This window comes from Delphinus delphis, chromosome 13 (assembly GCF_949987515.2).
Source record: "Delphinus delphis chromosome 13, mDelDel1.2, whole genome shotgun sequence".
Taxonomy (NCBI): Eukaryota; Metazoa; Chordata; class Mammalia; order Artiodactyla; family Delphinidae; genus Delphinus; species Delphinus delphis.
Window position 1 is genome coordinate 51,806,727 of NC_082695.1, and position 23,634 is coordinate 51,830,360.

General features: G+C 55.9%; 1 protein-coding gene across 50 annotated transcripts in view; it reads right to left on the minus strand.

The window, feature by feature from the left end:
* CELF4 (CUGBP Elav-like family member 4) overlaps nt 1-23,634 on the minus strand; it is a 296,327-nt gene that overhangs the window by 220,104 nt on the left and 52,589 nt on the right. For all 50 annotated transcript variants that reach the window (XM_060028930.1, XM_060028927.1, XM_060028935.1 and 47 more), the window contains exon 2: nt 1,758-1,840. In XM_060028930.1, the coding sequence (XP_059884913.1) occupies nt 1,758-1,840 (83 nt within the window). The remainder of the gene's footprint in view (nt 1-1,757; nt 1,841-23,634) is intronic.

The following is a 23,634-nucleotide window of genomic DNA, read 5'->3' on the forward strand; positions in this document are numbered from 1 at the left end:
AACCACAAGTTAATGTTAGATCCTGAACAATCCACACTTGCTACTGAAATTCTCCCAAGTCCCCAGTCTCTCCCCCTTCAAAATCCCAAGCCGCCCCCTCCCACCTTCTCTTTCGGTTTCCCCATCTAATTCCAGGCTTTTAGCCATCACGAAACTCCCCAGCAATCTCTCTCAAGCTGATGAAGGCCCTCCCATAACGATGTGGTATTTTCTATTCCATTGGGGTGGTTCTAAAATATCTATCACAATCTCCCCCAAAACAAAGTACCACAAACACTTTATTAATCAGCACAAACCTTTCTCAGAAGCCTTTGATTTTCTTACAATATGGCTTTATGCTTCACACATAACACGGGGTGATGTGGAGCGTATTTCTGCCATCTTACAGAGGGCACCCAGAAAGTAATTACTATAATATATGTGCACGTAGCTGCGCCACTGAAAAACCAACTGGGGAATGGCCACCTTGCCAGAGCTGGGTTCCACACAAAAACCTGTGCGGTGCACGATTTCCATACATTTGCATCCGCGGGTGTGTTATTAAGATGACTCAGCCTCGTGCTTTGCAATCACAAATACCAAAATACAATACAAAGGCTATCTTAATGGAAGGAAGGCCCTCCCCACCCCTAAACGGGTAAAGAAGGATCTCTGATGCAAAGGAAGACTGCTCCCGCCCCAGGTTGCGCTTTCCCTCTGTCTACCTGGTTAACCTTTCCCGCTGTGGGGCAGAAATGGAAACGTGTGTTTACATACGATTTGCTTGGTAAGAATGTAAACATGCATGTGTAAATATTGGTGAGCATATATACAGAACACATGTGCTTCCCTGCAGTGTCCATTGTATAAGCTTCAACACGGTACATTTTAAAATTCTTTAAACTATGCCCACAAACACTCACATCTTTCCATTTATCTTTAGATACTCGGTGAGCTGCATATCTCCCCCTCCTTCCGCATCCCCCGCCCCATCTCTCTGAACCCACAGAAGAGACCGCGCAGACCCTTGACCCGGGGAACACTTCTTATTTTATGGTGATGAACTAGCTTCGATAATAGCCACGGCTGATATCACACCCAGTTAGGGGGGCCATAAATAATTCTCTTCTCCCCCGCACAGAAGCTATAAACCAGGGCTGAGGCACGATAGTTTATCAAAGACGAGGGCTGGCTCCTTAAATAAACCGCGGTGATCTCACTCGCGGCGCCGAGCCCGGGCGGGTAGGCACTCCCTCCCTCCCGGCCCGGCCCGGCCCCCACCCCAGGAACGGCGAGGGTCCGACGTCGATCGGTGGGTGTTAGTGCAGCCTTGCGGCAGGCGGCCCGGCGGGCCCAATAGAGGCAGCTCCGGGATCTCAGGGCCCCGGGCACCCCGCGTCCCCACCCCGGGGCTGCCCGAACGGGTAGTGCTCGGAGGAGAAAACCGATCGGCGGCGCCCCGGTGGGTCAGGGGAGGAGCCGCGCCCGAGCTTTGTGGCCACGGCCGAGTTCGTCCCCCGCCCGGATTCCGTCGGGCCTGGACGGCCGAGTGCGCAGGCCGCCAGGCGAGGTCTGAGCTCGGCGCCCACGCACCCGCTTCCCAGCCCCGCGCCTCGAGGCTCCTGGGGGCCCAAGGGGCGACGCGCGAGTTCCCGAGCGAAGGCCGGCGCCGCGCACCGGGGCCCGAGAGCCCCCCGCCGGCTGCGCCGCGGCTCGGCCTCACGAAGTCGCCCCCTGTCGGCGCGCCCGTCGCTCGCGCCTCGGCGGGCGCCACTTACCCCGGGCAGAGTCTTCTGCTCGTGCAGCGCGCTCTGGGCCTTCAGCGCTGACTCACGCTCGCAGTAGGTGAGGAAAGCGCAGCCTGGGGAGGGAAGCAAGCGCCGAGAAGGGTCAGTGGGGCGCCCTCGGGCCGCCCACGCGCCCTCCCGCCCGCCCTCCGGTCTCCAGCCCCTCCCTGCTCTTGGTCCCTCTCGCCACCTCTCTTTCTCTCCCGTGCGCTCTACTCGAGCTTTCCTGCCTCGCCGTTTTTCCGTGTCTGCTTTTCGTCTCTCTCGTTGCTTTTCTATTTTGCTCCTTTGGTGAAGTCTCCCCACTCTGCATCTTCTCCCCGCCACGCCCCCTCTCCCCGCGGGTCTCTTCCTGTCCGCCTGCCAGGTGCCTGCCTGCCTCCCTCCGATGTTGTTCTGTTTCAGCTCCAGCCCCAATACCTCCCAGAAGGGGCAGCTTCCACCCCTCACCCCAGCACCTCTAGTTACACTCCATCGTGAACTCTTGTTCTGGCCCCTTAGGAGGGATGATGCAGGGACCCTCCCGACCTTTCAAACAAAGGCTCCATCTGTAAGGAGGACCCCAGGCCAGGCTGTCCTAATAAAATGAATGGGGCTGTCCATGTGCCCCCTGCCCCAGTCGGTTGTCACATCTACAGTGATATCTTCACACCCCTCCTGGAGGGCTTGGAGACTCTTGCTCTGCCTCTAATTCCCTGGGTGACTCCAGCAGTCTCCTGTCCTGCCTCAGTCTCCTCACGTGTTAACCAAGAGGGTTGATCCAGTGGTCTGCAAGGTCCAGTCCAGCTTTCCTCTTGCAGTGCCTCACCGGGGAATCTGGATTTTACAGAACACTGTGTCTTACTCAAGCGGTGACTTTTTAATGCTGGCCCTTCAGGCATGGTGACAAGGCAAAGAGAATACTTGTTGGTGGGAGAGGCATTTTGGGAGTTCCCTCAAACTGCTCAGTGTCAGGGCCTCTTCCTTTGCCTCCAGATGTGGCTGTGTGGCTTGGGTGGCCCTAGGGTCTTAGGGAAACTCAAAAAGCCAACTTCAGCCTGCAGCAGGCTTGCATCTGGAGGGGCATAGTGGCCTCAGACTTCCTAAAGCCACCATGGCCCCAGAGAAGGCACCCTGGGCGCTGGCCACCACCTCTGGCTCACTGTCTTCTTTCTCTCCCTTGTTTCACTCTCTCTCCCATGATCTGATCTCCCAACCATCTGTGTTCACCACTGCCCCCCTTTCTTTGCTCTCCCTCTTTCCAGTCTCCTCACCTGGTATGCCTTCTCTCCCCATTTTCACATCTACCAATCCCATCCATCTTTCAAGAATCTGATCAAGATCCACTTCTTCCCGGCAGACCACCTTAACTGGTCTAGTTCATCTTAAATCAACCTCCCTTCTCGACTGCCCACAGCTGGCCGGGTGGTCATCCTCCTGGCCATTTATCAACTATTTCCTGAGTGCCCTTGAGCCAGTTTCTGTGACAGGTCCAGGAGCCCAGGCCCTCTTCTCATGAGGCTTGTAGGCTTCTGGTGCCAGTCTGGTGCCTTGTCACCAGGCTCGCTCTGGCCTCTTGTTCGTTTCCCTGGACATAAGAATGCTCCCAGCATCCTCTGCAGTTCCTGACTCCTCCATCACCCAATAAAAACTCCCTTCCTCTCCTTCCAGTGTAAAACTTGGTCCTGCCTCCCTTCCTCTCCTAGCTTCAGAGAGGAGATGGAAGGGAATGTATTTGTGAGGGAGATGTAGAGACGGGCAGAAGGAAGCGGGGAGAGAAAGCTGGGAGACAGTTCTCAGCTCCCATGGCGCTCTGCCTTCCCTGCCTCCAACTCTGTCCCAGGCTGGGAGGAGCTATGAGTGCCAAGGAGCCTCTGTCCCACTCCATCTCATGCCTCCCCATCCAGACCCCAGATCACCCCTCCTCCCCGCCCCCCCCGCTCCTCCATCCTGGTTGTGGCAGACGGTTATTGATGGAGACACTGGGGGACTAAAATGAACAGCAATCAGAGGCCCCCATGACGTCGTCCCTCGTGCTGCTGCCTGCCTCTGCCAGGGCCTCTTTCCTCTTGTCCCCTCACTGGCCTTGTCCTCCGCCCATGCCTGCCTGCAACTGGGAGGCAGCCGCTGTGCAAGCCAGCTCAGGACAAGGTCAGGGCAGGTTTGGAGAGGGAGGAGGAGAAAGGAGGAAGGAGAGAAAATGACCACATTGTTTCCATGGACCAGGATAACAAGGAAAGGACTCCAGAAAGGAAAAAAAAAAAAAGAATCTGTTGCGTTTGTCCAGCTTCCAGGCATTTCTGCCACAGTTTTTTTTGAGAGCGCTCACAGCTGTGTTGTGAACCAGAATCTTTGAGGGACCCCCAGGCCCTGTGTGACTTCCGCTGTCATCTGCACCCCTTGACTTCTTCCATTCCTCCCCTGCTCACTCACCCAACTCATTCCAGCCTCGCTGCCCCGCCAGGCATACTCTGCCCTCGGACCTTGGCTCTGGTGGTTCCCTCTGCTCAGAAGGAGCTCGGTCTGCTGTCTGCACGGCCTGCCCCTTCACTGCCTTGAGGTTCCGCTCACACGTGGCCTCCTCAGAGATGCCTCTTCTGATGGCCTCATTTAACGCAGCACCTCCTCCCACCCCCCACACAGGACGCAGGCCTGCTCTCTGACCCCTCGTCCTGTTTGTGCTTCTCTTTGGCACCCCTCACCCAGACATGTTAATACTGTGTGTTTGTTCCTCGATTAGCGTTTCCCCGGGCTCAGATGAGGTCGGGACTTGATTTTGTTCTGTTCCTTAGTTCTCGGTGCCCAGAAAGGGGCAGGAACTCAACACATGTTTGCCAAGAGCATTGAATCCCGAACACTTTGGCTGCTTTGGGGGTGCCAGGAGGTGCGGGGACATGGCAGCGGTGCTGGGAGCTGATCAAGGGCCCGAGGACACTCCATAGTGGGAGGACAGAGGTTGCTGGTGAGAGCTGAGAGGCTGCCCTGGTGGGAGGGCTCTTGTCCCCAAGGCCTCCTTGAGCCCATTTGCTCAGGGCTTGACAGTATGGTTACTGTCACCATCCTGCTCTCTCCCCCATCAGATCATCCCCTGCAAAGGCTGATGTGTGGTTCCAGACAGGAAGCGGTACTCAGCCAGGGGTCACTTACTGATGCCTCTCTCGGAGTCCCAGTTTCCTCATCTCTAACTCCCTTCAGAGGCTGGCGGGGAGACTTACTAGCCAATGAGCATTAACAACCTCTGCAGAACTCTCTAATCACAGAGCACAGTGTAAACACAGTCACTCTTGTGGATGGGGGGGTGGGTCAGAGAGGCAGAGTCCCTCCTGTCCCTCTACGCCTCCATGAGGAGGGACCAGCCTTACACAGGGGCCAACTGGTGCCCACCCACCTGGCCTCCTCAAACTATCTCTTCAGCCAGCCCAGTGCCATGTCTGACAGTCCACTCTGAGAGAGCTGTCTCACTGTGGCTCTTTTAAAAAGGCGGACACAGGGGCTTCCCTGGTGGCGCAGTGGTTGAGAGTCCGCCTGCCGATGCAGAGGACACGGGTTCGTGCCCCGGTCTGGGAGGATCCCACGTGCCGCGGAGCGGCTGGGCCCAGGAGCCATGGCCGCTGAGCCTGTGCGTCTGGAGCCTGTGCTCCGCAACGGGAGAGGCCACAGCAGTGAGAGGCCCGCGTACTGCAATAAAAATAAATAAATAAAATATTTAAAAAAAAAAAAAAAGGCGGACACAGTACATAGTTATCAACAGCTGACTCTGTGCTTGAAGGGACCACATCTGCTCCCTTGCCGGGGGCAGAACCCTGAAGGAGCGGCAGCTTGGCAGGGATGGGGGGCTTCAGGAGGGGAGTCTGTCTTCACAGGGTGCTGCAGAGGGCAGCGGGCCTGGGTGGGGGCCAAGGTGGGCGCCCAGGGTGGCCAGGGGAGAGAGCGCTCGCAAGCCTCGCCCACTGGACACTCACTGAACTAACTGTGACTTCCTGTCCTCATCAGTACTTCTCCTAGGAGTTGAGGAGGGGGCTCTGAGCTGTGAGGGCGGTGCAGGGGGGCCTCAGCTCGGCAGTCACTAAATCTGCCAGGCTCCCTCTCCTGTAAGGAGCTGAGGTGTCCCCAGAGACACGCCCGGTGAGGCCCCTTGGGAACTCTCAGCCTAGTTGGGAAATGGGGTTCTCTCAGGGAGCAGCCACATTCGATCCAAAGCAGCAGAGGTGGGTGGGCAGGGGGAGTGGTACGGGCTCTGCACCTGAAGGCTTGAGAAGGTCTGACAATGGAGCGCCCTTCCCGGGGATGGGGCTGGTGGCACAGACATCTCTCCCTGTCTTCAGGCCCAACACTTCCCTTCCCAAGCCTGACCCTGCCTGTATACTTGTGCTCACAGAGGAGGAGACATGGGTCCACCGTAGCTGTTGGGAATAGCAATAAAATGGAAAACCATCTAAAGGTTTCTCAGTGCCAGAATGTTTTTATGTTTAAACTGTGGAATACTCTACAACAATTAAAAAGGTGAAATGGTTCTAAATGTCCAACACAGAAAGACGCACTGTCAGATGGGAGAAGCAGGTTGCAAAGTAGCAGATGCCGTGTATATACAGAGACATCTCCCCGGCTCCCATATGCACCCAAATTTGTGCCTACACCATAGCCCAAGGTCTACAAGGGTCCCATCAAGCTGAAAAGAGGGAGGAAGGGGGGGGGGGTAGGTGGTGTCTCCCATGACTTTAACACTTTTTGTTTTGTTTGACACATTTAGACCCAGCATGTATCATGTATCATTTATATAATTAACTTTAAAGAAAAAACAAAAATACTTTGCTAAGAGGGGAAGATGGAGTGAAAATGGGGTGGGTGGAAATGGGTGAGCCAGGCAGGATGCAGGACCCACAGCCCGTTCTGAGGGCACGGACGAAGATCACTGGACATTAGCTTCCTGGCAGGTTCTTCATGAGGGAAATTATCATGGGTGGGTCCTGCTATGGCCCTGCCTCAAAGCTTCCTCTGAGATCTGGGAGTTGAAGTAGATTCTCTCCACCCAGCAAGCTGTAAATGGTATTCATTTGGGTCCTGTGGCCCTGAATCCCAGAAGATGCTGTCTGGGGGGGATAGAATCCATGATGGAGCACAGAGGCCCACCCTCCCCCCACACCTGTCTCGCCCTCCAGGTCTCCTGAGGCCCAACCGGCTGTGTGGCGCTGATGGCGGGATCTGAGGTGAAAAGGCGCAGAAGTGACTTGAGAACCTCTGGGTGAGGTCCCGCCTCGCCCCTCAGCTCCCGCCTTCCCCGTCCTGTCCCAGTGTCTGGGATGGTTCTCCCAGCACCAGCTCATCACTTGACTCTCCCCGCCTCAGGGTCAGCGCTTTCTAGCGCTGACCTGGTGGAATAGAATTGCAGCCTGGCGGAGCAGGGCCGGACTTGGGAGATCATCGGGGTGGGCGTGGGGGCAGGGAAATGTCACAGTTGCAGAAAAGTCACACCACAGTGCTGCACGTAGGATCTTCCCGGACTGGGCCACGAACCCGTGTCCCCTGCATCGGCAGGCGGACTCTCAACCACTGGGCCACCAGGGAAGCCCCTCACTGTTCTTATTTACCCATCCTTCTGTTGATCCTTTTCATGTCTTGTGTCTCTGAATAGACTGTCAGCTCCGTGAAGGGTGGAGACAGAGTCTTCTAAACGGAACTGAAGCTTCATGGAAACGGAAGCTTCTAGCCCAAGGAACTGAAGAGGGTGGGGGGACCACGACTGGGGGTTTGGGGCACTGAAGAGAGATCAGGAAGCACTGGGGGCAGAGAAGGAGAGGGAGGAGGAGAAGGGTAGGGACAGGGGAGGTTAAGCCAGCTGGGGGAGGCAGGCAGAGTGGGCGTTGCCGGCTAGGGCGCAGGTGGGTGCGTGGCAGACACCCTCCTCCAGAAGGGCAGCCTGGGCTGATGGTGCAGGGGGCGCTGCTGATTCCTGAGACGGTGGGCGGGTGCCCTCTCCCACACGAGGGAAAAAACACAGCGTGGCAGAATTAATTGCACGGAGATGGCAGTAATTTACAAAGCCCCCGTGTGTGGGGATAAAAGGCCCTTGTCATTGTGAAGTGAAGGAAGTACAATTTCCTGCCCAGCTCTGAACAGGGCTGAAGCCTGGGGTGTAATCATCATGGGAAGGAAGGCTCCCGAAGCGCGCCCTCCTCCCACCCCAGCCGGGCCTTGGCTTCCTACTAATTGAATTACAGAATTAGCCAGAGGAAGGTGGCCCTAGAATAGGAAGATCTGGACTTTAATAAAACATCAGATCCTCAGGCCCTGCACTTGACTGGCCTGGAGGAAGTGAGAGGAAGCTGGGTGTGGGAGGGGGTGGGGAACAGGAAGGGAGCAGAAAACCCACCAATCAGCCAGACCTAAGGGTCAAGGAGAGGCTCCCTGTTGGGAGTGATTTTCTTTGCCCTGAATCTCCACCCATCCACCTGCCATGGGGCCTGAAACCCCACCCTCAGAGCATCATTCCTCATCCCAGGGTTTACAAAACGGAGGTGGGCCCCACTGCAGAGAAATTAAGGCAGACTGTGTGTGGGTGGATAGAGGGAGGGGGAGAGGGGATGTCTTCCAGTTTCCCTGGAAAGAGGGTTGCTGGTGTTCCAAAGCTATGTGTGTCCCGCCATCGAGCCTCTGTCCCCGATGGTCTGGGTGGGTGAGGGTTGCCTCCCCAGTGCCTTCTGGGGCAGATGCCCCCTTCCCTCGTGTGGGAGAGACAGCTGCAGAGCAGTTCTTCACATATATGCTCTTCCCCTGGGAATGTCCCCCCACCTCTTGGCCTGCCCCAGGTTTGCACCTCCTCCAAACCCACTGCTTGGGTCCTGCTCTTCAGTGAGGCCCTAAGAGCCTACCTCGGCCTTGTGGTCTCACCTTCTGTGGATTCCTATGTGGCTCTACCCTTGACCACTGCTCATGGCTTGCCCCAGGGGTAAGCCTCGTCTCCTCTTCTAATCTCTGAGAGCCTTGAGAATCTGTGAGCTCCTGGTAACAGGCAGAGAAAGAAACCACGGGGCTGGCCCTGCCACTGTCTCTGCCTCTCTTTCCCAGTGCCCGGCCACGGGGTGACCCTTCTGCCAGAATCTCCCCAGGACCCGTCTTGGCCATTCCAGTCCCTCCAGGCCTTTCTACCTGGACTATACTCCCTCCCTCCCCCTTTCTCTGGGGATTTCTCTGCTGATGTTCTCCTCTCTCCGTAAGAGAAGGACAATGATTGCTCACCCACAGAGCGTGACTCTGACTCTTACTTCTCCACCTGCATTGGGGGAATCCAAGCCTCAGAACAGTACCCTTTCCCCTGCTACCTCTTCCATGCCTCCTTCCTTTTGAGCCCACGTGTCCTAGGAGAGACTAAGCCTCCCCTCCTCCAGGAAGTCTTCCTTGACTACACCAACCCCAACATCTCTTAAAGCCCTTAGCAATGGTCCCTCTCATTTGGCAGTTAGAAGACACATGTCTTTGTCTCCACATCTTTGTCTACCTCTGTCCCCCATGGTCTGGGTGGGCAAGGGTGGCCTTCCCAGTGTCTTCTGGGTGGTGTGTGTTTGCCCACATGGAAATATTCTACTACAGGAGCTGCTAACTCCAGGGTCTCCTCCCCCCACCCCCCATCCCCAGGAACAGACGTCATTGAATGCAGTTGTTGTTAAACTCCACTCTGGCCCTGGCTGGGTGACAGTGAGATGCAAGGCTGGGGAGAGATGGCTGACCTCAGGGGAAGCCGTGTGTGGAGAGGGTCTAGGATGGGATGTCTGCCCTCCGGCTTAGGCCCGCAGAGGTAGAAGGAGCCATCCGTCTTCCTCTGAGGAGGCCTGGTGGGTGGGGATGATGGGGCGGCCGGCAGGAGAGGGAGATGGATGGTGCCCTCAGCCAGTGAATCAGGGCTGTTGGCCTGCTCCTTTCTTCAGGGCCCTCCAGTGCTGAAACCCCACCCTCAGCCCACAGCCTGCTTTCAGGCTCAGCACTGCCCTCCTGCGTCAACTCTCTTTACACCAGAAACTCCAGAGGAGTTTGAGCTGCAGGTGAACTCCAAGTTCAAGAGTTTCTCAGAGTTAAGCTGGTTGTGTGATGTGGGGAACTGGACCCGGCTCACTGTGACGGTCTCAGCCTTTCTGCCCTTGGTGGCCACAAGATACAGATGGGCGTGGGGCTGGGGAACACCCCCAGACCTAGACTGGGAAGCCCCAGGGGACGGGACCAGCCCTCTCTTTCTCTTCCTGGGGGCACTGGGCAGGGCCCAGTAAGTTCAGACCCAGGGACCTAATTGGCTCAGACCTCAGAGGATGGACCAGCAGGTTGGCCTTTTGCCAAGGGTCTGTCCCTGATAGTTACCCTTGTTCATACCCTCAGTGCCGGAGGATTTCATGTCTGGTGTCGGCTGCAACATCTTTATGGCACTGTGAAAAAGGACAAAAAGTGGACGTGACATACTGATGGCCTCTCCCCTTTCTCAACAAAGAGTTCTCGGTCTGTGGCTGGGCTGATGGGCCCATGGGGCTCAGGGGTTGGGGACGGGCCCAGGGAAAGTGTCAGACTTTCTAAGGCCCAACAAGACAAGTACAACCTGCTTCGTGACACGTGCTGGCTTTTGTTCCCACAGCCAAGGGGCTGCCCTTGTGCCCCTGCTCTAGGCTGGCAGCGCCTGCTGGTCCCCAGGACGGCACAAACTGCTCCCTTTCATTCACACATGGAGATTTACTTGCCACTGTGCTATCATGCCCGGGAGCTCATGACGCTTGCACCTTAGAGTAGACAGGGGTGTTACCAGCATCTGACAACCAGGGGGGCCTGTGTGACTTGCTTGGTGGTGAAGCAGAGACCTGGTTTGGGGCTCAGTTCCTGTCATCCCCTCCCAAGGCCCTGGGCAGTGTGTCAGGAAGTGTGAGTGGGGACCTTGGGGGCCCTGATGGGAGATGTCCTCCCTCCACACCCCCACCCCATGGCTGGGATTTGGGGTGAGGGGCTCAGGGATGACCTCAGTCTCTTCCTCCAAGGACCCAGGTGGAGAGAGCTGAGGTCTCTGGGGCCTCCCTGGACCCCATGCACCTGACCTCCCTCTACCCCCAGTGGCGTCTCCAGTGTGAAAGTCAGATCTCGGGCTCCTCCACAGAGGGCTCTATCTGAGCATCAAGGCTGGATTTGAAATGCATGTGGGGTATTCGTTCCTCATACAAATACCAAGATAAACGCTTAGAACCAAGAAACCGAACTGTGTCCCCTTCTAACGAACCTGGCCTGGGAGTTCAGATCTTCCTGTTTTGAATTTTCTCAGATCAGGGTGCACCTGCTGAGAAGCTGGGCGTGACTCCCTGGGAAGGGACCACTGCTCACCGTGCACCACGTGAGAGAGGCTCTGGGGTCTCATTGGTGTGACCCCACCAATGGCTAAACTGCGGGAGATGGGCAACAGGCAGAATCTCTGAGAAAGCAAGGCCCATATAACTGATCTGAGAAGCGAAGCACCTCCCTGGTCTCTGCCTCTGTCCTCTGCCTGCCCATCTCCACTCCTGCCTGCCCGCGATCGCCTCTCTCTCCTTGCCTGTTTGGCCAGAAATGCAGAGCCTCGCTGGCTTACTTCTGCCATGCTGCTGGCCTCGGACTGATTCCTCAGTGTGCAGGAAGGACACGGTGCGGGATCTGAGCCCCCAGTGACCCCGGCATTTGCTGGACGTGTGCAGGTCTTGTGCCCACAGAGGGAGCTCAGTGAATGCTTTGTGAGTTGCATAGAATTCCCCTTGTTGGAGCTTTACATGGACAGCTCCAAATTGGCCAGGAGTGGGTGTCATTTTCCCCAGTAGCATCCCCTTCCCCATGCAGAGGGATGTGTGGAGGAATCCCTCCTTGGTATGACCCTGGAACCTCGGGACCCCAGCCTGGAACTGTCCCCAGCACACCCACAGAGACAGCTCTCTACCCCCATGATGTGCTGTGTGGTGGGGCAGTCAGTCTCTGGGACTCCTTTCTCCCATGGAAGGAGAGGTAAGCAGACTCACAAGGCAGGGGGCTGACGAGTCCCTTTGTCCCTTCGTCTGTCACCCTGAACCACGCTCCCCCACAGTGGGTGTCCCTGTCACCCCTGGGCCTTTGTTCCTGCTCTTCTCCCCACTGGCACGCCTTCCCCGCACCTGGGTCCTCTACCAGATACCCCCACCATCGGAACCCTCCCCAGCTTCCCAGCCTATGCTGACTCTCCTCCCAATGAGCCCTTCCACATCCAAGAGTCCGACACATAAAAACAAGTGCTTAGTTGAACAGTTTTCTGCTGTTCTCATCTGTGGGAACTCTGTCTCCTCAACTAGACTGCAGCTCCTGGGGCTGTGCCTCTCCTCCCGTATCCCCGACCAAGCCCCGGGATGGGGGCTTCACAAATCAGTTGAACTGCTCAAAATTAGGAGGGGAGGGTGCGCCACCCCTCTTTGATTGCAAGTGGCCACTCAGGACCCTCCAGGTGAGGTGAGTTAATCTCACCTCTCTTCTCCGGCTCCTTCCTAACAGGCCCTAATTCACTTAAAGAACAACAACAAAAAAAAAAACAGAAGCACACCGATCAAGAAATTCTGACCTCAGCATCCAAGACAGACTATTTTGAAGAGACCAATAGCCAGGAGTCCTATATTACAGGATCCATGTTTGGAAAATGTGCTTTTCTTTTTAAAAGCAGAAAAACAATCTCACTCAGTCCAGGCAGGCCATGGTCCAACTCTAGGTGGATGATGCCTTTCTCTCATGATCTCGGCCACTTAAGCCACTCTTCTGGCCAGGCTTTGCGCTTCACCCAACGTCAGTAAGATAGGTTCAATCACAGGCATTTAGCAATATTTAACCTGAGGACTGCGGCAAGGGAGTAGTCAGCAAATGTGATTGGGAGGCTGGCTTCAGTGAGTCAATCCCTCAAGCCCGTGAGCCTAGCAGAGATATTGTTCACAGTTTAGGAGGGGTGGGCAGGCTCTGGCTTTTGCTTTAGAGTCAGCTGTCCCTGATCCTGGGAAGAGGGAAGAGGGAAGAGGGAAGAGGCACCCTTCCTTCATTGCTGACCTACAGGTAGTGCCGAAGGTGGTGAAAGGCAGCTGGCAAATGGGGAGGATGGCATATGGGGGGGTGGGTGGGACAGAGCCTGGCATTCAGTTCTGTGTCTTCTTTTCCCAGAGACCCACTCACATGTCCACAGAACCCACCAAGAAAGAAGACTGAACTAACTAATCAGTTGACTGGTACTCAAGACTCAACAAACCATGTGACTGGGATCAGGGTACCGCCATCTGTGGATGGAGTGAAAGATGGCTCACTCATTCATTCATTCTACAACCATTTATTGGTAGTCTACCATTTGCCGAAGGATGAAAGACATACCCCCCGCTTTAAAGAAGACGCTGGCTAAACACACTTGCAAGGCCAGGTGATATACCTGCAACAGGCATACCCACTAAGCTGAGGTTTGTGTGGGGCTCATCAGTGACACAAATGATAACAGCAAACACTTAGGGATTTGGGGTTATATGTTGGGCATTGTTCTGAGTGTTTTACATGGATTGTCTCATTTAATACAATAACTCTATAAAATAGTACTATTATCCCCCTTTTACAGTAAGGAAACTGAGTCACACAAAGATGAAAGACTTGCCCAAGGTCTTATGGCCAGGTCCATGGTGGAGCTGGGCTGTGAGCTGGGGCAGGCTGCCTGCAGGGCCTGTGACCTGAATCATGGGCTCTGCCCCTCATGGAGGAGGATACTCAGCTCCGCCCTGGGGAGAATCAGTGCAAGGCTGCCTGAGTCTTGAACCCAGCATGGCCTCTAGGGAAGGATGTGCTGGGAAAAGGGGAAGAGGTGTGGGTAGCAGGGTGAGTTTGGGGCCTCCCAAGTGGTTAAGAAGGCTGGAGCCCCTGAGAGTGCTAGCCCCTTCAAAGCTCTTTCAGACACCTTCCCTAGCACCTTTCCTTGGCTTTCCCCCTTGTCTGTTCTTCCTTTCCTCTTCTTCTCTTTACTTCCTCCCTTCCTTTCTTCCCTTGTTCCTCTCTTTCTTTCCTTTCTCCCCCCACCCCCGCCACTTCCAACATCCTCTCTCCCTTCTTCCTTCCTTCCTTTCTTTTTTGGCCTCATCGCTGGGACCCCGTATTCTCTCCTGTCCATCTATTTAATTCCCATCCTGACTACTCCAGAATATACCATTTTTTTCCATCTCCAAATAACTGTGACATCTGACCCCCTGGTTTCTGTCGTCAGCCAGCTAGTGCCTCTGGGAAAACCATGTAACCCCTGTGTCCTGATTGTTTCCATCAGCAGGATGTCTGGAGTCCGGGGAGAGGGCTGCGACCTCGGAGGGAGGTGGATCTGGTTCCGACAGTAGCCTCTGTCTTGTGCTAGAAGTTGGCGTAGCCCCCTGGGCCTCAGGCTCCTTACCCGGGAAATGGGGATAAGGACACTTATCTGCTGGAGTAGTGGGTGTCCAGCAGAGCGCCTAGCATATAATTAATGGAGGGGATTACTATTGCTACCATTTTCAGTAGCAGCAGTTGTGATGTGATGCTAAAGATTCCCTACAGTGTGAAAAATAGCTTTGGCATTTACGCTGTCTGGTGATGTCTGCTTTCCTTGCATGGGACCTGCACATCCTCTGTGCCACACACACTCACACAGACGTGGACCCCGGGTGTGCTTCCTGCCCCGGCACGGGCCAGCACGCTGGGGGCAGAGTGACAGATGGCTGGCATTGAAAGTCTGGGATGTGTGTCTTGTTTACCTCGTGTATCTAATATGCTAATGACAGGAGGCAGTAATGAGCTGGCAGGGACCTGGGTGACAAAGAGCTGGCTTCATGCTTCCCCAAAGAGGCACCTCAGTGTCAATTGTTTCTTTTGTGAGAGGGATTGTTAAGACCTGGGAATGTGGGCTGGGAGGGTTGGGGAGAGGAAGGCTGGGGGTGTCTCACTCAGGAGCAGTACAGGACCTGGCAGTGTTGTGAGGGGAGAGCAGGGGAGGGGTGGGCAACCCCTGAGGGTGGGCATGGGGAGGGGATGGCTGTGGACTGGGCACTCTCACCCGCGTTCCTCACTGACTTCTCTCAAGGACCCTGTGAGCTCCCTGATGGCAGGGCTGACCCATCCACCATGGACCCTGGTAAGCCCTGCTCCTGGCACAGGGCCTGGCATGGTGACAGGCAGCACAGGGTGAAGGATGCACACTGGTTTGGCATTAGGATGCCAACTGAAGGCAATCTCTTGATCGGTAAACCGCAGCCTGCAGCAAGTCACCAGATCTCTCTGGACCTCAGTTTCCTTTTTGTGAAATGGGTTTGATATCCCATGAGTCTGTGTCCCCAGCATCAGCACAGCCCTGGCACAAAGTGGGTCCTAGCGCATATGAATTCATCAGTGAGTGAATGGGGGGGTGGTGAGGGAGCAGGGGGTGTACACTGTTCTTCTACTGAGGAAGAATGGGATGCGTCTGTGGGTCAAGGTGAGGCACTCATCCCCAGAGCACACAGCTGGTCAGTGAGAGAAACAGCTCAGGTCCACTGCCCGGCCTCTTGGAGGGCAAGCCTCTGAGAGTGCTGTGGAGCCCAGTGCAGCCCTGAGGAGGGGTGAACAGGCCGGTGTTTGGTGGCCAATGTGAAAGCCCCAGACAAAGCGTGCAGGGAGCAGACCGTCAGCAGATGGAAGAGTGTCTCCAAGGCTTTGCATCAAGTGGAAGGGAACAGGTAGAACAGGCTCACGGGCGTGGGTGGCGGCCGAGTCCACGTAGCAGCCCACCGCCGCCTGGGAGAGTGGGGGGCAGCTGGAGTGGGCTGAGAAGGGGGTTTTGTGGGGACCCAGGGCTGGGGGGAGCCAACCTGAGGCCCGACCTTATCACCTCCGTGATGGGTCTGACTCCGTAGCTGCCCATTTCTCAGTCTTTGCATCCTCAGGTTTTACCCTTTCTCTGGGCTTCCTAGACATTTTCTTTAGACCTTTGCTTTGTCTTCGCTAAGCTAATTGTACCCTCTGGCCAGGAAGGCCAGGTTGATGAGCTGAGGCTGAGAAGGAGAAGCCAGGCATTGGGGTGGTTAAAGGAACTGCTGCTGGGCCTCCTTCTGGGCAGCTGTGGCCCTCGTCTGTGACTGAGCAGAGACCCCTGCCTTGGCTTTACACACCCTGTGGAGTGCAGGGCTGACCTCCCCAGTGGTACCAGAAATGTGACCCAGAGGCCAGGCTAAGTGAGAGCAGAGGGTCCAGGACTTGGCGGAACAGAGGCAGAAACGGCAGGAATGCAGAGGGAGACCCTGGGTGCAAAGGCCACACAGCACGAAGTGTGAAAAGATCCGGTGGGAGCTGCAACTTGCATCAGAGGCCAGATGAGGGTCCTGGTCTCCTGGGGACCCCGGCTTCCTTGTCTGTAAAATCCCGGCTGGAGCAACAAACTTCCCAGGAATGAAGAAGGCAGACTCGGAGTTCTGGATTTTAACCCGGCTTCTTCTACCTGTTCCTCCCTCAACCTGAAGGCCCAGGTGGACAAGGTAGAGCCCCCAGTTCCTGGCAGGCCTCTGGGACCTGCTGCCCTCAGTTTTTCCCTAAGTGTCCAAGGGCATCTGCTCTTTTCCCGGACTGGCCTGGGGACAGAGGGAAGGAAAGGAGAGGAAGATGTGCTGCCGGACCTCAGCGATACCCAGCTTGGGACACGGAGGAAGCCGAGAAAGGTGGCATGCCACCCAGTGACCCAGCTTCTGAATGCAGAGGCCTGGGGAAGCCAGCAACAGCATGAGCGAGCAGGGGACCATCGTGGAGGCAGGCATGCCCCCGGGGGGGGCCTTGACAGAGGGTTGAGGAAGGAGAGGGGATGTCATTCCTAGTGGCTGGAGTGAGTGTGATCTGTGTGGGGACCCACGGGGCAGGGGGCATTTGCAGTGAGATGGTACCCCAGTGTTGGCCAGCACGGGCTAGCCCAGCCTTGCTCTCTCCTCCCTTCCCCTCTCCAGGTGTTTGTGCCGGCCAAGCTGGGGTGGAGGGGGTCCAAGCTGGGGTGGTGGGGTAGGAAGGTGGGAGATGCACAGGGCTCAGCGGGCGGGCGGCAGTAGCCATCAAGTTTCTACATCCCCCGCGGTTTCAGCAGCACAGGCCGCCTCTGCCTCCCAGGACCAGTTCCCCCTTGAACTGCGAGCCACAGCGCTGCCTGTTTTCGTCTGCGGGTCTATATATAGCGATGGAGATGCACACTCTGGAATTGGATTTGATGTAGCCCTCTGGACTCACGCTAACTTTTGGGGAGTAGTTTTCTTGGGAGCCTGCCAGTCCAATTCCTCCCTCATGAACACTAATTACTGCACAGACCTTCTCCATGAAATCGGTGCTGAAGCCATTTCCATCCAGGCGGCTCTCCAAGACGAAATTTTTCTACTGGGAGCCGACAGCCGCAAATAAACCTACCATCTACTTAGCAACGGAGAGCAAGAAAGAGCGGGTGGAAGACGGGGAGGGAGGGGGACGCACAGAGAGTGGGAGGGAGGGAGGGAGGGCTCGGAGGAGAGGGCTCGGCTTCTTTTCTTCCTTCTGTTCTTTATTTTTCAGAAAGGGTGTAATCAGTGCTCTCAGGAAAGGTGGTACAGGGAGTCTCGGAAGACAGCGCGGTGGCCCAGGCCACCTACAGGGCCAGTACCGGCTCTTGGCCGCTCAAGCCTGGCCAGGGCCCTCACTGGACTGCTGGGCACTGCAGTGAGAGAACCCCCCCCACCCCGGCCCCAGCCTCTCCAGGGTTTATTCACTCCTTCCCCACCCTAGCGTCCCTCATACTCCCACAGCTCTGGCCCTTGCCTCGCTCCCTTGGCCTCGCCTCACAGAGGACAGCTTCCTTCCACATCTTGGCCTGATGAGTTCCCACTCATCAGCCAGGGCCTGGGTACCATCCCACCTCTACCAGGCCGTGCCTCCCTGACCCTGTTAGGCAGCACCAATACCTCCATTCTGAACTCCAGAGGCTTGTGCCAGGTGCCCAGCAATGGGGTCTATTCTTCTCTCTGCCCCCCTGAAGTCTGTGCACCGGCCACCAAGGAAGGGGTGGGTACCAGAGTTGAGGGGGGAGCCCCACAAAGCCAGGTCCTGCCCGGTGCATCACCACACCCCTGAGACGCAGATGCCTTCTCTTCAATTTCACCTAAGACAAGCCTGAGCTCGGAGAGGTCAGGGAGGATGTTCATGGTCACTTATTACCTAGGAAGAGGCAGGGCTGGGATCTTATGACCACTGGCTATTTGCCAGGTCCCCGCACTCCAGCCAATAAAGCCAGAGAGGCCCTCAGAGCCTGCTGGGGGTCATGACACTCTGTACCAACCTGGCCCCGTCAGCAGAAGTCCTGCTCCTTGCCTTGGTAGAGCTCCCTCTGCGTTCTCTGCCCAGGGACACACGACGCCAGGACCCCAGCCCACAAGTCACCTTTCCCAGATCCCTTAACTTCCGTTTTCTGAGACGCAGAGCCCAGAATAGGGCACTCCCCAAAAGTCACTTATGCCACCAAGACTTGGTGAGTCCCTTCACCTCTCTGGGTCTCAGTTTCTCCATCCATCAAATGGGCACTTTGATTCCTGCCCTAGCTCCCTTACTTAGGTGGGTGGTGTGGGCATCACTGGAGATGGCAGTAGTGCTACTAGGTTGCTGGTCATCTCCCTCAAGGCCCCTGTTCCATGCGCCCGGCTTCACGCTCACCCTGGACTCTCCTGTCCCTGCCCGCCCATCCAGGGTGGATGAGTGAGGCCAGAGCTCAGCCCTCTTCTCCAGCGGAAGCCACGATAGAGAGCTCCCACTGGGAGGTGGGGAGGGGAGAGGAGCCCCTGGAAGAGCTCTCTCTTAAAAGAGCCCTGGGCTGGAAATCATGAAAGTGGGTTGATGCCCGGGGCCTTATTTGTAAGGAGGGCAGCGGAGCTGGATGAGGTGATCTGTGCGGTCCTTCCCTTGCAGGTGTCGAGAGGTGGTGAAGGATGCGGCTCGCACACCACGCGGCTCTACCACCTTAGCTGTGTGGTGTGGGGCAAGTTTCTTAGCCACTGTCTCCCTTGTTTCTCACTTGTAAGATGGGAGACTAACTCTCACTGTGTTGCTAAAGGCTGAATGAGAACGTGTACGCCCGGTCTGGGGTCAGGGCACTGGTCCGTGTCAGCTTCTAGTCCGTAGGCCGTATAGTCCTGGCCAGGGACGAAGCACCTTCCCGGTGAGTACTGTGCACACATTTCCTCACTTAGTCCACTGGTTCTGCTTTCCGTGTGTGTGTGTGTGTGTGTGTGTGTGTGTGTGTGTGTGTGTGTGTGTGTGTGTAAAATGTGGAGTCCCAGAGGCGGGACCAGAGAGTTGTGTGGAAGTGTGGCTGTCACTCGGCATCTACAGGGCGGGCCCCAGCTCCTAGCATTTGGCTGCTGTGAGAGGCCTCCTCAGAGGATGGGCCTGAGCTACTAGGGAGGCTGGTCCTCACCACAGCTGGGATCCCCAGGAGCGGCTGTCCTCAGGCAGCCAAGGGCCACCAGGCTGAGCCTGATGAGGTGAGGGAGGGTCTGGCGGGTTTCTGGTCAAGGGGAGGAGGGAGCCAGCTGTCCTAGCAGGAAGTGGGAGCCTCTCACTAGTTTAAGTCTGAGTGGCTTCACCTGGCCGAGACCCTCGAGGCTGATGACAGACCAGCCAGGCTGAAGACACAGAGCGCCAGGGAAGCAGTCTGGGGTCCACATACCCTTCCTTTCAACAGCTCTTATATTTTCTGGTTTTGCCTCCCCACTTAGATTCTTGGTTTATCTTCTTTAGTAAAATTCTAACCTCCCTTCATCAGAGCTAAGGTGAAAGGGACACACCCATCATGGAGGCTACCCTGAGGTAGGCGTGGCAGTGGGCACATCTGTCCTGGATGAAGCTCAGGCAGAGTGGGCTTTTGGGGGCCAGGTGGGGATGACTGTGGAACCAAGCCCTTTCCACCTAAGGTAAGTGCTCTCTTCCCAGGGAAGCACCGCCAGGGAGCATCCTTGGGGAAAAAGAGAACCCCAGAAGCAGGCAGGAGAGCAGGGCAATTAGTCATATAGGCTTTGGCATCAGACAGATCTGGGTTCCTGTCTGAGCTCTACCATTTCTTGGCTGTGTGATCTCGGGTGAGTTCCTTAACCTCTCTGGGCCCCACTTTCCAAATTGTACACTGGAATTGATACAGGCCTGTTGTGACACATGTGAAGCTCCCAGTGCAGTGCCAGGCCCCACATGTGTCCCTTTTGTGATGCCATTGAGCAAGGGTATCCTCTGGATTTTGCAGCCCTCCCTGAGCTGCCTGGGACATACCTGGGACAGTAGAGTGGTGGCCTTGGCCCCATTGGTAGGTGTTCCCTCCCGGGCTGTGGGCCCGATGCGCCTTCCAAAACTTCAGCCCGTATCTGTGTCTCCCCCTCCCCTGCCCACCCCAATGCCGCCCCCCTCTTCTTTCAGAATTCTCCGTTCCTTCTCTCAGGCAGGCAGCTGAGCAGAAAACAAATCAAAGTTGCCTGCATGTCTTGGAGCCTGCAACGCTCCCGCGAAGCGATCCCTTGCTTCCCATTACCCACCCCAATAACTCTTGTATATGGAGTGTGAAATAATTAGCAGTGGCAAAAATAATTTAGGAAACAAGAAGAAACTAATTGCATGAGCTTGTTTGGGGAAAACACAGCCAACCAAAAAACCCACTGTGTAGGGAAGTATGGACAGACAGACCAGTTCCCCTGAGGTCAAGCCCATGGCTGGCTCACCGGAGGGGTCCATTACAAGGCCCTCTCTCAGCACCAGCTTCCTCCACCAGGATCCTCCAAGAAGGGCCCACGGGTGCTGTAGTCAGGACAAGCCTGTCCTCATGGGCCCAGGGGTGACTTCGCAGAACACGTCTATAACCTTGACTCAGGCCATCCCCTGGAGGCAGGTGGGTGGGGAGCAGTCTCATGTGGTCAGGTGGGCTTGGCAACCTCCCTGAACTTGAGCTGGGGCCACAGGTGGGCTGGAACGTTCTTGTTCCCTCTCCCACCCGCCTGCCTTCACCACTCAGACTCTCCAGCCCCAACAGACGCCCACTGCACAGTCAGCGTGCAGCGCACATGAACGACGCGGAGCTTCCCTGGGAAATGGGCGAAAACATGGGTGCCTCGTAGTTTATGGCCCCACTAACGCGGAAAAGTTTGCTTCCTGCTTGAGCACTTTTCCAACGCCTGAGCTCCTGCCCATCCTACACCCCACTGCTCATCACCTTCTGGGAGGTGGAGAGTCAGGAGCCCTAAGTTTCCAAGGGACAGATAAAAAGGAGTGAGGAATGGACAGTCTCAAGGTAAAGGGAATGAGGGGCCGGAGAGAAGAAATAATCTGCAGAAGGTCACAGTCACCGGGACGGCAGCTCTGGGTCTGACCAGGCTCCCCTGCCATGCTGGAGAACTCAAGGCATCGGCTGGATCCTGGCTGAACACAGCGGCGGCCACTGCTGCTCCCCGGGACCCTGCCCAAGGCCCCTGAGGCCCCTCCCCTCATCTGAATGAGAGCTGGGCCCAGAGTGCGAGGAGGCCTCCTCTTCCCTTCACCCCCGCCCCCCCGAGACAAAGAGCATTTGAATTTGTCTAGAACTGGTCTATAAAGTTATTCCTAATGACAGAAGTCTCAGCTCTCGCCCTGTGAGCTCCTGTCTGCTGTCTCCTCACTCATCTCCTCTTGTCTGGGCTGTTACGACAACCTCCTAATTTGTCCCTTGGCCTCCAGTGCCTCAGTCTCAGGCCAGCGCGGCGATCGTCCTAAAGCCAGCTTCTGATCTGTCACTTCCTTGCCTTGAAAGCTCCTGTGACTTCCTGTTTCCTCTAAGATCAGCATATATTTCTCAGCCTTGCCTCCCTGGTGACATTGGTCTCTCTCATCCCCCTTAGTTAGGTCTCGACGTTGGAGGAATTACTTTAAATCTTGGCTCCTTGGTGAGAAGGCAACTGATTGAGAGCCAGCCTGGGTTCATACCTGGTGTCCCTCCCTTTCACTGTTTTCACCTGGAATCACAGTGGTTCCCCTCTGGCCCTTAAGCCACAGTGGCCTAGTGTCCATCTCCCAGACACTCCACTATCTGCTGGACGTCGCTGCCTGGAGGGCTCATGGCGCCTTAGGTGTAACCTGTGCAAAGGAGTGGCCATTATTTTGCCCACACCTGGACCCGTTCTCCTGGATCCCAAGCCAGAAACTTGGGAGGGCTGCCTTCTCCTTCGTCCTCATGTGCCCCGCAGCCATCTCTATCCTGTCCCTGTTCAGGCCCAGATTTTGTCACCACCTGCTGAGTTTCTCTCCTGCAGCTCCCAAGACTGGCCACTTCCTCCCCAGTGTCCCTGTGCGGGCCTCACTGGGGCCTCTTCTTTCTCCCACTTCTTTTCCCTGATTAGGCTGAAATCTGGTTCTAAGTTGCCCCGGCAGATGAGACAGAGTGAGCTTGATCAGGGCACCTCAAGAGCCAGACTAAGACATCGGAGGCTTTGGAGCCAATGCAGACTGTGGCGGCTGAGCCAGGGGCGTGGGGTGGAGGGGGTGAGTGCTGTGTGCGCACTGTCAGCCTGGAGCCAGCACATGGGATGAGGCAGGGGAAAGCATTTGGAGGCAGGAGGGAGGCTCCCTCCAGGCAGGCCCCTTTGGGCCCATTTGCTGTGCTAATTGCCTGACAGAATTACAGGGCAGGTGTCCAGGACTTGGGCTGTGGTCTCATCACACACTTGGCAGCTGAGGTCTTTTGCCGGGTGGGGGTCGGGTGGAGGGGGCCCCTGCTCCTTTCCCCACCTCCTGCTGGGCTGATGGATGGCACTAGGTATGCATAGGTCGGGCATGCCTGTTCACCAGGCTGACAAATGCCACAGGTGCAGCCGCAGGGGACACGAGCCAGCTGCTCCCATCACATCTGCGGTGTGCCGTTCAAGGTCACTCTGTGAGCTCAAGTGGTCCGGTGGGCTGCAGGCTTGGAGCCCCCTCGCTGCCATCGATGGGTCCCTTTAGCTAACCATCTCTTTCTGGCTGGGGGAGCAGAGGTGGGAGGTGGGGAAGGTCCTTTGCCTCGGAGTCAAGCCATCTCAGCTGTGCACGTGCCGACGCAAACCCTGAGATTAGAGTCTCTGTGCTCTGGTTAAGAACAGTCACCTCTGCAGTCTGCAGCTCATCTGCCCCTGGGGTCACCTCTCCTGCTGCTGCAACCTGTACTGCACCCTCCTGAGGCTTCTGCCTACATTGCTCCAGCCCTGATGTTGCCTAACCAACTCAAAGTCCCATCTTGACTTTTCTGGGATACTAGTCTCCTTCCCTCTGGCAGAGCTTAAGGGATCAGCCACTGAAATGGACTTCAGCTTATCTTTCCCCAACTCACTTATATAAAAATCAATTTGATGGAAGAATGGTATCAATTTCATGTCCTCCCCTCCAGTTAGAAAACAATATTAGCACCTGCAACTGTCTATAGTAGGATCTAGAGGATACTGATTTCACATGGAGTTAAATATTTAGACATTTTGGGTTCTGGAGTGGGCACCATAAAGCTGGGACATCTAGGCACTAAGTGGCCATGTGGGAGAGCCATGTGGCACCTTGGGAAAATCCAAGAAGTGGCACCTCTCAGACCTGATCTATCTGAACCTTAACTTTGTCATCTGTAAAATGGGATAGAACTTGTTAGACAGGGTAGCTCCCAGATCAGTGAGGACATGATACACAGTGGGCACATACTAAGTGTTGAGCTAATCTGGATCAAGGTGGAGACCTTGAAACAGACAAGTCAGCTTGGAAATTTACAAAAAATAAGAAGATATTAGTCATATGATCCAGCAATTCCTCTCAGCTATATATTCCACAGAATTGAAGACAAGCATTCAAATAAATATCTATACACATATATCCACAGTAACACGATTCTCAA